A 16,538-nucleotide genomic window follows, 5' to 3' on the forward strand; every position below is an offset into this window, starting at 1 on the left:
TTTATGCTTTCATCAATACCAGGTGAAAAACCGTTTGATGATGGAGGCACGCCGCAGAGGTACTTTTACTTTTCAAAATACGGTCATTCGTTTTGTGGAGGATTTTGCCCCCCAGGTTCTGAAGATGCGTGCTGAGTTTAAAGGTGTAATGAAAGTGCTTTTTGATCGCGGATTCAGACCCTCTCTCCGAAATCCAGCGGATCTTCGAATTACGCTTACTACTGGAGATTATAAGTGGTTTAAATCAGTGAAGGAGGCTGAGGTATTTGTTGGAAGTCTTCCGGCCACCTCGTCTTCTTCGGAACCGGCCTGACCTTCTAAAATGGTTAATAAGTACTTCTCAAAGTAAAACTATCTTTTCCGAACTCAGACTTTACTTGAATAATTCAGACATTATCTATTGAAACTCTAAGGGCTGTAGTCAATCTCTCCCTGGACTTGGTGCGTTTTTTCTAAATAGATAATTTAAATTTGATGTTTCCCTGCGAACTTTTAGATTTTACCTGTGTAATCTATTTTATTTTTGTATAACTTTATCTGTAGAGATCTACAATTGTCTTTAACTTGTTTTGGAGGTTTGGAGTTTTTATTGAAGGCCTCCCTGTTGGTTGATTCATAGTTTAAGTTTTGCTTTTTTTTCTGTAAACGGTTGATAAGGACTCTCCTTGAATTTTATAATTTCCCCCTTTTCTCCCTCACCTTTTTTTTTCTCTTTTAATCTTTTATAATTTTTCGCGGGTAAGTTAGTTTTAGTTTCCTTCTGATTTTCTTTGTATCAAGTTTTATACTTCTGTTGAAGTTCCTATTTGTAATTCTGTTTTCTAGTGCATAAATTAGTTATTATTTGCTTTATTATTTATACGGAACTTTTGTTAATGATACAGAACTGGAAGTCATACTTGGGTTAATTTTTTTGGTAGAGCTAGCTGCTTTTTTAGGTAGCCGTCTAGTTTTGGGTTGCGAGGATGAGGTGGATTCTCCAGTTCCAACACTACTCACTGTTTCTTTTGTTTTCCTTTGTTATTCAGGACATGTCTCTGTTTTGATTCTACGGATCTATGTTTACATTTTTGCTCCCAGACTGTTATTCTACTGCTTGATTTTTTATATGCCTGCTACCTTCTATGCACTAACAATTGATAATGGTTAATTCACTCAAATTTGTGAGCTGGAATGTAAAGGGATTGAATCATCCTGTTAAAAGAAGGAAGGTCTTCTCACATATTAAACAACTCAAAGCTGACATTGCTTTCCTTCAAGGAACTCATATTCGTAGTTTTGATCATTCTTGGCTTCTGTCAAAGTGGACGGGTCAGCATTTTCATTCATCCTTTGCTGACAAAGCTGGGGGGGGGGGGGTCTCCATCCTTATTAACTCAAATATTCCTTTTGAACTCCATAATAAGATATCTGATACAAATGGCCATTTTATTATTGTTTCTGGTAAATTATATAATACTAAAGTTGTACTAGCAAACCTGTATGCTCCCAATTTTGATGATGTTAATTTTTTTGAATGTTTTTTTCTCCTCACTACCAGATTTAAACTCATACTCTTTTATACTGGGTGGTGACTTCAATTGTCGGTTAGATCCTAATTTGGATCGATCATCCTCTGTTACTAGATCTGCTACTAAATCTGCCTTAGCTATTCACTCTTTTCTCTCTAATTATGGTATCTCTGATATATGGCGTTTCCTTCATCCTACTGAGAGAGACTTTTTTTTCACATGTTCACCACACCTTTACTAGAATTGACTACTTTTTACTCGATAATCAACTTATTCCATTTGTCTATTCTTATGACTATCATAGTATACTGATTTCTGACCATGCCCCAATTACTTTGTCTTTAAATTTTCCTGGTCTCCCTCAGAGGAATAAACACTGGCGTTTTGACTCAACTTTATTATCGGATGATGATTTTCTAAAATTTATTAAAGATCAGATAACCTTTTATTTTAACACCAATACATCATCTGAAATGTCATCCCAGATTGTCTGGGATGCCATGAAAGCATATTTGAGGGGTCAAATAATCTCCTATACAGCAAATCTTAATAGAAAGTCCTGTGCAGATCGATTAGACCTCATTAATCAGATTAAAGAATTGGATCAAACTAAGAATCCTGAATTATACAAGAAGCGTGTAGAACTTCAAACTAAATTTAATCTTCTGTCTACTCAACCTGTCAAACGCCAACTTCTTGAAAGTAAGAGTCGCTTCTATATTCATGGTGACAAATCTGGTAAATTTCTAGCCAATCAGCTGAGGCGTTCCAAAGCCAAACAACATATTACAAAGATCCGGAAGGAGAATGGAGACTTTGCATCGGATCACTTAGAAATCAATGACGCATTTAAAAATTTCTATTCCCGACTTTATTCCTCTGAATCTTTGAATGACAATATCTCTGTTGATCATTTTTTAAATAATCTGAATATTCCTTCGCTTTCATCTGATTTTAAAGCCAAACTTAACGCGCCTATATCATCAGAAGAAATATCTTTTGCAATTTCTGCATTGTCTTCAGGGAAATCTCCTGGACCTGATGGGTTCCCCATAGAATTTTATAAATCATTCTCTTCACTTCTTTCTCCTCAGTTATTCTCAGTATTGTCTGACTCGTTTAATAACGGTAAATTGCCACCCTCTTTTAATGAGGCATCTATTATTCTTTTATTAAAAAAGGGTAAAGACCCAACAGAGTGTTCCTCGTATAATCCGAATTCTTTGCTTAATGTTGATGTTAAAATCTTGGCCAAAGCTTTGGCTTATAGATTAGAAACTGTTATTCCCTCTATTTTTTCTGATGATCAAACTGGTTTTATTAAAAACTGTCTTCCTTTTTTTAACACTCGGCGTTTATTTAACATTTTATATTCACCTCCAACTGGGATTCCTGAATGTGTTATTTCCCTCGATGCAGAGAAAGCATTTGATCGTATAGAGTGGAACTACCTTTTTGCAGTTTTAGAAAAATTTGACTTCGGTCAAAGTTTTATCTCTTGGATCAAATTGCTGTATTTGTGTCCTACTGCCTCTGTTTTGACTAATTTTCAGAAATCCCAGTTATTTGACCTCAAACGTGGCAGCCGTCAGGGATGCCCTTTAAGTCCCTTTCTCTTTGATTTGGCTATAGAACCTTTGGCGATAGCATTTCGAAATTATCCTGAATTGACCGGGATTTGGAGAGGGGGCGTTGAGCATGAAGTTTCTCTTTATGCTGATGACTTCTTGTAGCGGTGTGCTACATGCAGTGCTAAAATTACGACACGGAGTCGGTAACTGCAGTCGAAGGAAAAACTTTATTCGAAATCCTCAGCCTCACTTTTAAGCCTCCCTCAACCTGCCCCCCGTGGCGCAGAGGCTCCAAAGCTCTGTGCTCGCAAACCCCCGTAGGCTATCTAATTGTGAGCCGGTTCGGATGTGCCAGGAAATGGGTCGCCACATTACCACCCCCCCCCCCCCAGAACCGGCGATACACCCCCCAATGTCCACAGTCTGGGCCGGAACCTGCTTGGGAGGTCGGCCTCAGCGCCGAGGTGCTGGAAACTCGACCGGTTGCGCCAGGTCCACATGGGTCGGTTTGTGGTCCATGAACGCGGTGAAGGGCCGACCTAGGAAGTACCTGAAATGCCGGATTGCCACGTAGAGCACCAACAGTTCCCGGTCGAAAGCACTGTACTTGAGCTCGGGTGGCTGCAGGTGTTTGCTGAAAAACGCCAGGGGTTGCCAGCGACCTGCGATGAGTTGCTCCAGCACCCCACCGACTGCCGTGTTAGATGCGTCCACTGTGAGGGCGTAGGGGCGTCCATTCTGGGATGTACTAGCATTGCGGCGTTCGCCAAAGCTTCCTTCGTTTGAACGAAAGCGGCGGCGGACTCCTCGTCCCAGGTAATGTCCTTGCTCGGACCCGACATCAGGGCGAACAGGGGGCGCATGATCCGGGCAGCTGAAGGGAGGAAGCGGTGGTAGAAATTGACCATACCTACGAATTCCTGAAGGCCTTTGAGTGTGGTGGGTCGGGGGAAGTGGCGGACCGCATCTACCTTAGCGGGCAGAGGGGTTGCCCCGTCTTTAGTAATCCTGTGGCCCAGGAAATCGATGGTATCGAGTCCGAACTGGCATTTGGCGGGGTTGATTGTAAGACCGTACTCACTCAGTCGGGCGCAGAGTTGACGGAGGTGGGACAGATGCTCCTGACGACTGCTGCTGGCTATGAGGATGTCATCCAAATAGATGAACGCGAAGTCCAGGTCCCGTCTCACCGCGTCCATTAACCGCTGGAACGTCTGTGCGGCATTCTTCAGGCCGAACGGCATGCGGAGGAACTTGAAAAGACTAAACGGGGTGATGAGAGCCGTTTTGGAGACGTCGTCAGGATGCATCGGGATTTGATGGTACCCTCGGACGAGGTCTACCTTGGAGAAGATCCGTGCGCCGTGCAGGTTTGCTGCAAAGTCCTGAATGTGCGGCACAGGGTAGCGGTCCGGTGTGGTAGCCTCGTTCAGCCTGCGGTAGTCGCCGCACGGTCTCCAGCCTCCCGTCGCTTTGGGCACCATGTGCAGGGGGGAGGCCCATGGGCTGTCGGACCGCCGGATGATCCCCAATTCCTCCATCCTCTGGAACTCCTCCTTCGCCAGTCGGAGCTTGTCCGGGGGAAGCCGCCGAGCGCGGGCGTGGAGGGGTGGCCCTGGGTCGGGATGTGGTGCTGTACGCCATGTCGGGGCATGGCCGCTGTGAACTGCGGTGCCAGAACCGATGGGAAATCCGCCAGGACCCTGGTGAAGTCGTTGTCGGACAGCATGATGGAGCCGAGGTGAGGGGCTGGCAACTGGGCTGCACCCAGGGAGAACGTCTGAAAGGTCTCGGCGTGGACCAGTCTCTTCCTGGGCAGGTCGACCAGTAGGCTGTGAGCTCGCAAAAAATCCGCACCCAGAAGCGGTTGGGCTACGGCGGCCAGTGTAAAGTCCCACGTGAACTGGCTGGAGCCGAACTGTAGCTGCACCTGACGGGTGCCATAGGTCCTTACTGTGCTGCCGGTCACGGCCCTCGGGGGGGACCCGGTGCCCTGCTGTGGGTGTCGTAACTCGTCGGAGGTAAAACACTGATCTCGGCACCAGTATCGACCAAAAACCGGCGTCCTGACCTTCTATCCCACACATACAGGAGGCTATCCCGATGGCCAGCCGCCGTAGCCATCAGCGGCAGCTGGCCCTGGCGTTTCCCGGGAACTTGCAGGGCGGGCGACAACGGCGGGCTTCTACGCCCCACCGCTGGTGGTAGAAGCACCAGTGTTCATTGGGCCGGGGGTTGGCGGGCTCTGCGGCCGGGCCTGGACTGGTTTGCTGCTGGGACCGTGGCTGGGAGATCTGTGCGATGGACACAGCTCACCTTTTTGGCGTTCCACAGCAAGTCCGCCCGGGCTGCCACCTTCCGGGGTCACTGAAATCCGCGTCGGACAGCAGCAGGCGTATGTCCTCGGTCAGCTGCTCCAGGAATGCCTGTTCAAACATGAGGCAGGGTGTGTGTCCGTCGGCCAGAGACAACATCTCATTCATTAAAGCCGATGGAGGTCTTTCGCCCAAGCCATCCAGGTGCAGTAAACGGGCAGCCCGCTCACGCCGTGAGAGTCCGAAAGTCCTGAGGAGCAGGGCTTTGAATTCCGTGTACTTGCCGTCTGCCGGGGGCGACTGTATGAACTCTGCGACCTGGGCCGCTGTGTCCTGGTCGAGGGAGCTCACCACGTAGTAGTAGCGGGTGTCTTCTGAGGTGATCTGGCGAACGTGGAATTGGGCTTCGGCTTGCTGGAACCATAGGTTCGGTCGCTGTGTCCAGAAACCCGGCAGTTTCAATGAAACCGCATGAACAGAGGCGGCGTCGGTCATTTCTGGTCCAAAAATCGTTTGGACCATCGGGGTCACCAATTGTAGTGGTGTGCTACATGCAGCGCTAAAATTACGACACGGAGTCGGTAACTGCAATCGAAGGAAAAACTTTATTCGAAATCCTCAGCCTCACTTTTAAGCCTCCCTCAACCTGCCCCCCGTGGCGCAGAGGCTCCAAAGCTCTGTGCTCGCAAACCCCTGTAGGCTATCTAATTGTGAGCCGGTGCGGATGTGCCAGGAAATGGGTTGCCACATTATTACTTTTTCTTTCAAATCCGTCTACATCCTTGCCTCCAATGTTTTCACTTCTTGATCAGTTTAGCCAGTTCTCTGGCTATAAACTTAATTTACATAAGAGCGAACTTTTCCCAATTAATAAAGAAGCACAAGAATTAACACTTCGTGATCTCCCTTTTAAAGTAGTTCATAATCAATTTACTTATCTTGGGATTACAGTCACAAGGAAGTATAAAGATCTCTTTCGTGAAAACTTTGCCAATCTTTCATATACTATAAAACAGAGTCTGTTACAATGGTCACCTCTATCTATGTCTTTGGTAGGTCGTATTAATGTTGTTAAAATGAATGTTCTCCCTAAACTTTTATATTTATTTCAATCAATCCCAATTTTTATTCCTAAGTCTTTTTTTGATTCCTTAGACTCTATTATTTTGCCATATCTGTGGAAGAATAAGCGCTCTAGAATTAATAAAGTTTATCTCCAAAGATCTAAAAAAGAGGGTGGCATGGCTTTACCTGACTTTCGTTTATATTATTGGGCAGCCAATATATGTTGTGCTACCTTTTGGTCTTTTTTCCATGGCCAACCCAAGTGCCCTAATTGGATGGCAATGGAGTTGAGTTCCACTAAAGATTTATCTATCTCTGCACTTCTTGGCTCTGTACTCCCTAGTAGCTTGTCCAGATTAATTGTTAATCCTCTTGTTAGACACACTTTGCGTATATGGGCTCAGTTCAGGAAATTTTATGGTTTCCATGGTTTTTCCTTTTCTAGCCCTATCTTACATAATCACCTTTTTTTACCTACTACGTATGACTCAGCATTCCATGATTGGTATAGGAAGGGCATTAGACATTTTGAAGATCTTTTTATTGATAATCGCTTCGCATCTTTTCTACAGCTCTCTGCTAAGTTCAGTCTGCCCAATGCCAATTTTTTTAGATATCTCCAAATTAGACACTTCATTGTTCCTTTAATTCCTAACTTCCTTGAAATGCCTGAGAAAAATGTTATGGATTTCTTTCTTTCTATTAATCCACTAGTTAAAGGTTTAATATCATTTATTCGTGATAAATTAGCATCCTTACGGCGTGCCCCTGTGGATAAAATTAGAATGGCTTGGGAGCATGATTTAAATATCTCCTTATCTGATGAGTCTTGGGACTCGATTCTCAAATCGGTTAATTCAACCTCTCTTTGTGCTCGCCATTGCCTTTTACAGTTTAAGATTGTTCAAAGAGCCCATATGTCTAAATCTAAACTATCTCGATTTTACCCTAACATTAGTCCTCTTTGTGATAAATGCAAAAGGGACGAGGCCTCTCACATTCATATGTACTGGTTTTGTCCTAGCTTGGAGAAATTTTGTAAAGATGTCTTCACAACGTTATCTTATATTCTGAATCACCACCTAGAGCCTAACCCTTTAATTGCTTTGTTCAGTTTTTTGGGTGAGACAGATTTACGTCTGAGTTCGACCAAGTGTCGAATATTACCTTTTGCTTCTCTCCTGGCTAGGCATTTAATCCTCCTCAGATGGAGAGATGTTGCCCCGTCCATGCATGCTCAATGGCTTAATGATATTATGGCCTGCTTAGACCTTGAAAAAATTCATTATTCAGTTCTTAATTCAGATACAAAGTTCCATAAGGTCTGGGGACCTTTCATAACCTTCCTCTTGACTAGGGTTTTTTTTCGGTCCCTTGCTTTCAGCACCTTTTTTTTTGGTAGTAGGCATCAATATCTTCTGTTGCTAAGTGTATTTACAGTTTTGGGGGTTTGAATGTCCTGATGTATACTCTCTATATTGTGTTGTAGTTGGTCTGGAGTTTTTTTTTTGTTGCGGGGCTTGGGGAGGATACTAATTTTACATGTCTTCAATTTGGGTGCTTTCTCAATTATCTTCTTTTGTATTATATTATTATTGTATGTTTATTTTTGCACTGTATTAATTTTCTTCACTTTGATCTGGGTTTTTTTTTTAATCTGTAGCAATGTCGAAAATGTATAAAAAAACTAATATAAAAAAAAATTGTAGAAGTGAATGACGAGCACAGAAAGATGATTTATTAACCCGTTTAAGAATTTTATTCCATCTTTCATCAGAAATCTGACAATTTAGGTCATCCTTCCAAGCTTTTTTTATTTTATCTAAAAAGTCTTGTCTAGAATCAATCAATAAGTTATAGATACTGGTAATAGAACCATTAACAAAAGGTTTTAAATTTAAAAGATCATCCAGTAAATTTTTATCAGGACCTATAGGAAAAGTAGTTAATCAGGAACGTCAGAAATCTCTAATTTGAAGGTATCTGTAAAAATGTGTTTTTGGCAGTGCAAATTTAGTTGACAATTGGTCAAACGAAGCAAGAGATCCTGAGATAAACAGGTTCCAAAATCACTTAATACCTAGTTCATCCCAATCCTTAAAGACTTTGTCAGTAATGGGATAAACGTATAACAAAAAGATATAAATATTTAGGAAGAATCTTCATTTTAATCGAATTAATTCGGCCAATTAGCGATAAAGAAAGAGGAGACCATTTAGAAAGCTTCTTTTTCACATAATTCAATAAGGGGTTTAAGTTTTCTTTAAATAAATTTTTGAAGTTTTTAGTAATTGTTACACCTAGATATGTAAATTGACTTGTAACAACTTGGAATGGAAATTTGGCATTTGATGACATTAGGTCATTGAAAGGAAATAGCTTATGTAAGTTCAACTTATATCCTGAAAAAAAAACTAAACTGGGAAATTAAAGAAGAACCGAAGGTAAAGAAGTTTCAGTGTTAGAGATAAAAAGTAAAATTTCATCAGCGTATAACGAATTTTTATGAGTCATACCTTCCCTTAGTATACCAGAAATGTCCTTAGATTCTCGAAATGCTATTGCTAAGGGTTCTATAGCTAAAGAAAAAAGTAAAGGACTAAGAGGGCAACCTTGTCTAGTTCAGCCAAAATGAAAAGACGGGTAGAGTCTTTGTTGTCTTTGAGAGGACTCAAGCTGTCAGCAAAAGGAAAGGGGCAGGGTAATTGAAAGAGGAATCTCCACCGAACTTGCATCCACATTTGGTGGGGATTGAACTACCATTTATAAGAACTTAATAAATTAATCACAAATGAACAATTAATTTATGCTTCGTATAAATATATTGTGTGACTCATCATGTCTTCCTGCATATAGCCATTTTAGATAGAACCCTTCCCTGCCCCCCCCCCACTGTTATTGTAACTCCTTGAATTGGGGCTTTATTGAACCAATCCTTTATCATTAGGAAATGCCATTCTGTGTGGTGTTCAACTTTTATCAAGCAAAATGTTTTGATGGGGACATTTCTTTATTTTTCATCATGTTGAAGGTTTTGTGAATGGCTTTCACTCCACCAGTGATGTAAGCATTAACATTTCCAAAGGCATCAGGAATGAAGTCAGACTTAGTGATGCCAAAGTTGCCACCTCTCTGTAGATACCTTAATATAGGGTCAGCCGTATGGTTAAACTTCAACAAATGGTTCAGCATGGACTAAATGAGCTGAATGCCCTGCTTCTGTGTTGTAATTTTCTATGACTCTGTGTCTCAAGCACATCTCAGCTCTTCTCTCAATTTCTTCCTCAGCTTATTTTAAATTTTCATTAAGAAGCCTTGGTTCCATAAAACACATTGGGACACGAAGCTTGGTCAGTTTTTATCTGTGAAAGCCATGGTTGCCTCTACTGAATAGACCACATTAATGTTGAGTTATGTTCCTGCATGTTTAGCTATAGAATTAGTAGAATGTAGTAAAACGTGAGATATGCCTTGGAGGAAAGAAAAAAAATATAAAGAAAGTAGAGAAGTTAATAACAGTTGGTGTATGGAGAGGAATCTTGATCTGCTAGTGCAAAAAGCTGAACAAGTAATAAATCATCAAAAGGTAAGGTATATGTTATTGTATATTGCAAAGGGATTGGAATGCAAAATATAGTTGTCCTGGGTTCAAATATGAAGAAAGCATGGCAGCACCTCTACTTCTTTAAGAGTTTGTGACAATTTAGGATAACATCTAAAGTTTTGACAATCTTCTCTGAATGTGTAGTGGAGAGTATATTGACTGGCTGCATCACAGCATTTATTTGCCCAATAATTGAAAAGTTCCCCCAACCTATGGACTCATTTTCAATGACTCTTCAGCTCACTTTTTCAATATTTATTGCTTATTTATTTATTTATTTATTTATTTATTATTATTATTATTTATTTTTGTATTTGCACAGTTTGTTGTCCTTTGCACACTGATTGAACAACCAAGTTGCTATGGTGTTTCATTGATTCTGTTATGGTTATTATTTTATTAATGATTAATAAATAAAACCATATTTTATTTATGTCCACAAGAAAATGTATCTCAGTGTTGCATATAGCAACAAATTTGTATTTTGATGGTAAGTTTACTTCAAAAACTTGAAAATTTCTGTACTGTTCTGAGGTTAGTGAGAGCAAATTTAGAGCATAGTTTTGGTCTCCAGACATAAAGGACCTACTGGCTTTGCAATCAGTGTGGTTTGGATTCACGAGATTAATTCCTGGGATAAGGTGTCCGATAATGAGAGATGGAGGAACATAAGCCTATACTCAATGGGGTTTAGGAGAGTAAGAGGTGATGTCACTGAAGTATATAAGACCTGAGAGGGATTGAGAGGGTAGATGCCGAGAAGCTGCTTCCTCGGGCTGAAGAACCTATTATTAACTCAGGATTAAGGGACAGTTGCTTTGGATTCAGCTAACGCATTGAATCCATTCCAGAAGGCAATTCATGCCTTTCAACACTGAGGTTGGAGGGTTTTGAGTACTATTGGAGGGAGAGGAGGATCAGCTGGAGAAGTAATGGTAAGGTAGCTGAAGCCCCTCATCCCAAGAACCAGTCGACAATGAAGTAGGTCATTTTTTACAACTTGCGTTTTAACCTTCACATCCTTCCTAAAGTTGGATGGATGGGATTAGAAGCAACGCTCTGATTGCAGCTTAACCATTGCTTAATGTAATATAATGTTTTACTCTATGCCTGAATTCAAGAAGCCCAGAAGCTTACGTACTTTACTACTCATTCTTTCAAGACCCAGTGTCATCTTTATGCTTATACAGACTCTTCAGAACTATGTACTTTGGTCTCAATTGTCTCTCCATCATATTTCCACCAAAGTGTATCATGTGATGTTTCTAGCCTGGCCACAGTTCCAGCCTGTTTATGTCATCTTGTAACCCGTAGATATTCTCATCAAGCTTTGTGTTATTCACAAATTTGGTAAGTTCACCCCTCGCCTAAGCCTGAAGCGATTGATATATCTCAATAAAGCCAGTGATCCCATGTTACACATGGGAAACTGTTCTCCATCCTGCTGTCATTGCTTTCTCCCTTATTGGTAATTTCCTGCCCACACTGTCAGTGTCCGTTTGATTCCACAGACCATAATTTTGCTGGTGCCTTTTGTGTGGAACTTTCTCAAACACCTGTGGAAAACCTAAGTGAATAATATTTACTACATTTCCTTCATCAACCTGCTCTGTTACCAATAAAATAATCTTCTTCCTTTTAGAGAAAACCTATCTCCTGTAAATGGCAGAAGAATTAATGGGAAGATACCTGGAACTTTTGATGATGAACGGCATGTTGCACAGAATGAAGTAACTCGTAGTCCTCCACCAGCTTATAATGTACAAGACATTCCCAGCAGTGGCAGCCTGAGAGCTATTAACCTGCCACCTTCCTTACGTAAGTGCCTCATTATTCAAGTTACACTTCTGTAGAACCAAATAAGACTGTTGAAGACTAATGAACTGTTAAAGTCAGATGAGGCCTTACACTGTATATGCCATCACGTCATTTCCTGGTCCCATTTCCAACTTATTGAAATGGGACAGAACATTAACCTATCTCAGAGTTCCTGGTCAATCTGACTGTCCAATACCCATTCAATATGGCCTCCTCTCTGATCAGGTATTACTCCGTGTGGCTTGTTGTTCTGCAAAGTATGACAGCTGTGCTGTTTTTGCCCCCTTTAACAGTAACAGCATTTCCAAGGTACCCCATTATGAATTCCTGAAGATGAAGGGACACATTAGAACTACTATTTCTTTCACCTTGTTTATGTCCAAGATGGAATTTTGCCATTGGACTACTGAGAAAACTTCTGTAATAAATACTCCGAGTTTCACGCTTTGAATAAATCTAAATTCAGCTCTCAGAGGAACAAGAGTGGATTTAAGTGATTGATCTGATTGTTTCCTTCATTTGGTAGGAAAGGTATTTGTAACATATTCTGTGGACACAGCCAACGAAATCTGTTTCTTTGTGAACTTCCTGCGTGCCAATGGCTTTGAAACAGCAGTAAGTAATTTTCACAATTTTCCTCCTGGAGAAATGGTGTAGGAAACAACATGGCTAGTAGAGTCGATTCCTTGCCTAGTGGTGTCATAATAACACATTGGGTAAATTTTCATGGAACAGTCTAGGTGGATGTATGCTTTATTATTTACAAAATAGGAAGCAGGCAGAACTAAGGTGAATTTGTGACAGAAAGCAGGGGGTGATAGTGAATAGTTACTTTTGTCAGTTTGGGAGGTGGTTTGAATCATGTTCCCCAAGGAATACTTTGGATCTGTGACTCTTTTCAAATGTTATAATTAATCCAGACCCATTTGCAATGGGCATTTGTGCAGTTTGCAGCTGTTAGAAACATAGAAATATTACAGTACATTACAGGCCCTTCGATCTGCAATGTTGTACAGTACTGACCATGTAAACTTCTCTAGAAACTGCCTAGAATTTCCCTACCACATAGCTCTCTATTTTTCTAAGCTCTATGTACCTGTCTAAGAGTCTCTTAAAAGACGCAATTGTATCTGCCTCTACCACCTTCGCTGGCAGTGCATTCCACGCACCCACCACTCTCTGTGTGAAAAGCCTACCACTGACATCCCCCTCATGCCTACTTCCAAGCACCTTAAAACTATGCCCCCATGTGTTGGCCAGTTCAGCCCGGGGAAAAAGCCTCTGGCTACCCACATGATCGATGCCTCTCATCATCCCATACACGTCTATCGGATCACCTCTTAACCTCCGTCGATCCAAGAAGAAAAGGCCAAGTTCACTCAACCTATCCTCATAAGGCATGCTCTCCAATCCAGGCAACATCCTTGTAAATCTCCTCTGCACCCTTTCTATGGTTTCCACATCCTTCTTGTAGTGAGGTGACCAGAACTGAACCAAGTGGGGTCTAACTAAGGCCTTGTGGAGCTGTAACATTACCTCACAGCTCTTGAGCTCAATCCCACGAATGATGAAGGCCAATATATCATATGCCGTCTTAACAGCACTGTCAACCTGGTGTAAACATTCAACAAAGAAAAAGGTATTGCTAGTTTAATGACCTGATGGGGCTGCAGAAGGTGACTGCCAGACTCCAGTATAAAAATGACTAAAGGTCAAAGTCTAGATCACAAGCTAGGCTTTGCTGTCTTTAAAGATTCCATGGTAGACACAGAAGGTTTGAAAGTGCAAGGGAAAGTGAATCATGCACTCCATCTGCTCAAGAAGGATTTGTGGTGGGATGGGACAATAAACGTTGATTTTGTCAGTGATGCACAAATGCCAGTAAATGGGTAAAATAAAACATCTGATTGTTTATTTATTTATTTATGTACTTATTTATTGAGATACTGTGCAGAATAGGTCCTTTGAGCTACAGTGCCCAGCAAAACCCCCGATTTAGTCTAATCATGGGACAATTTGCAATCACCAATTAACCTACCAACCAATATGTTTTTGGACTGTGGGAGGAAACCCATGTGATCACAGAGAGAAGGTACAAACTCCTGACAGGCAGCGTTGGGCAGTGAACCCGGTCACCTGTACTATAAATAGTGCTAACCACTGAATGACCGTTTCGCCAATACCCCTGGATTAACAAACCCAAAGTCCCCATCTGAATAAAAGATTTGTTTTCACTGCTTTTTTTTTTGGAAACTTAAACTTTTGCAAAAAGAAAGCTTGCACTTCGCACCCCTCCCCCCTTGGTCCGCCTCTGTGCAAAATGTCAAAAGCTCCAGAGAGGAGCTGAGAATTGATCTCACTCCAGAAGTTGCAAAGGTTTAAAGGTCTTGAATCTGAGCGGGTGGTAGAAACTGACTGAATAACGTATTTAGAAAAAGAAGAACTGGTGTCCAAAGATGAGGAACTTACAGGATAAGGAACAAAATTATGTAGGGAACTGGGTGTAAACACTACTGCTCTTTCAAATAGTCAGCCTAGGCATGAGAGGCCAGTGGCCCTTTCTCTAGGTCTTATTATTCTAAGACACATACGCATTAAACAATTTCCTGCGACTTGGGTAAGAAAGGTTTTTAAGGGGCATGATCTTTAGTGGTTTTAAAGGTATATCCCATCACTGTGCTGGTGAGTCACCTGTGCAGCAACACGGGCCACCTGAATCGATTTTAGCTTCCATTGGCTGAGGCTCAGAGGAGTGTTCTCTCTCCCTTAAGGTTGTGGGCTCAAATCTCACTACAGTCACGTGGGCACAAGATGAGGACTGATGCCATCCTTTTGGATGAGACAATGAAACCTTGGTTGCTTTACCAAGTGATGTAACAAGACTAGGTGCATCATCATCATTATGTGCCGTATGATGTAGGCGGTTATGGTCCACAACCACGATTGTCCTTGGCAAATTTTTCTACAGGAGTGGTTTGCCATTGCCTTCTTCTGGGCAGTGTCTTTACAAGACAGGTGACCCCAACCATTATCGATACTCTTCAGAGATTGCCAGCCTGGTGTCAGTGGTCGCATAACCAGGACTTGTGATATGCACCAGCTGCTCAGACAACCGTCCAGCCCCTGCTGCTGTGGCTTCACATGACCATGATCAGGGGGGCCAAGTAGGTGCTACACCTGGCCCAAGGGTGACCAGCAGGTTAGCAGAGGGAAGGAGTGTCTTACACCTCCTTTGGCAGAGAAATATCTCTACCCTACCAAGTTAGGTGGCTTTATTTAAATAGGGTTATAGTTACTATCCTGCCCACTATTTATATACCTCAATCAACATTTTCAAATATTGGATTCATTGTAGCTTCTTTGTACGCAAATTGTTTCATCCATTTGAAAGTACATCAATGTCGCAACTGGATCATCACCCGAGCTTTTCTTGTTCCACAGATCGACATTTTTGAGGACTCGGTTCGAGGAATAGACATTATCAAATGGATGGAAGGATACCTGACTAATGTGAGTACAGGAACCAGTCAGAAATTCAACTGTGACAGTGGCATTGATAGTTAATAGCAGGACTTGCCACTGGACCTGAAGGTAGCGGAATCAAGTACCACTTCAAGACCTGAACTTGTACTGCTGTTTTTTGTTTCTATGCCAGTACAGAGGGAGTGCAGCTCTGCTTGAGGTGCCAGATTTCAGATGAAACTCTTCCCATCCTCTTAGTTGAATGTAACTAATCCCGTGACTTTAGTGGCAGAAGCAGAAGGGAATTATCATTTGTGTACTAGCTGATCCTTTCATTCCTCCCCAGTAACGGTGTGGTAGTGTAGTGGTTAGCAGAATGCTTTTTGGTACATTAATGGCTCCGTCTGTCTAAGTAGACAATGGATGCGCCCAGTTTAGGACTCCAACCGCTCCGTGGCGCAGACCTAGGCGATGAATATGGGGATCCTGGGCTGCCCACACATCAAGATCCCCCTCTCGGCCTCATGGATGTGGTCCAAAGGAATGCGAAGCAGTACATTTGGTATCAGCTTGGCTTCAGGAGCTGCCGGGAGGTGACGTGATACGTCATCCAACCGCCTTAGGGGCTCCTCTCCGGATTTGTGTAGGGTTTACTCCTTAGCCCTCTCTTCTCCCGAAGATACCAACAAGGCAGTGGGGCCCGTAGCCCTGGATAGGGGCCCATACCGGGTACTGTCAGCGGGAGTTGGCTGAGCCCGGGGCTCGCGTAAGGCAGGGACGTCACGTCCTGTAGTAGTGACATATGGAGCCAGTAGTGGCCACCACCCACCTTTGTTTCTTGCCGCTGCCTGTAAGGAGTTTGTATGTTCACCCCATGACCGCACGAGTTTCCCCCCACAGTCCAAAGTCATACCAGTTGTAGGTAAAGTGGTCATTGTAAATTCTCTCCTGATCAGGCTGGGATTAAAATCAGAGGATTGCTGGGTGGCACAGCTCGAAGGGCCAGAAGGGCTTATTTTGTGCTGTAGCGAAATAAATCAATAGATAGATAAATAGTCATGGCAACCTTGCTTTGACAGCTGCACTTTGGGTCAAGGAGGAAGGAGGAATCAGTTTAAATCTGCTCTCCTGACTGCTTTCAGTTGGTCACCCTGGTCAATTCCATCTCTCTCCCCACAAGTACCACCCACCA

General features: G+C 42.5%; 1 protein-coding gene across 4 annotated transcripts in view; it reads left to right on the forward strand.

Moving 5' to 3' along the window:
- Positions 1-16,538, forward strand: part of traf3ip2a (TRAF3 interacting protein 2a) — an 80,753-nt gene that overhangs the window by 41,273 nt on the left and 22,942 nt on the right. For all 4 annotated transcript variants that reach the window (XM_059982926.1, XM_059982928.1, XM_059982927.1 and 1 more), the window contains 3 exons: positions 11,709-11,884; positions 12,411-12,499; positions 15,326-15,394. In XM_059982926.1, the coding sequence (XP_059838909.1) occupies positions 11,709-11,884; positions 12,411-12,499; positions 15,326-15,394 (334 nt within the window). The remainder of the gene's footprint in view (positions 1-11,708; positions 11,885-12,410; positions 12,500-15,325; positions 15,395-16,538) is intronic.

This window comes from Hypanus sabinus, chromosome 10 (assembly GCF_030144855.1).
Source record: "Hypanus sabinus isolate sHypSab1 chromosome 10, sHypSab1.hap1, whole genome shotgun sequence".
NCBI classification, from domain to species: Eukaryota; Metazoa; Chordata; class Chondrichthyes; order Myliobatiformes; family Dasyatidae; genus Hypanus; species Hypanus sabinus.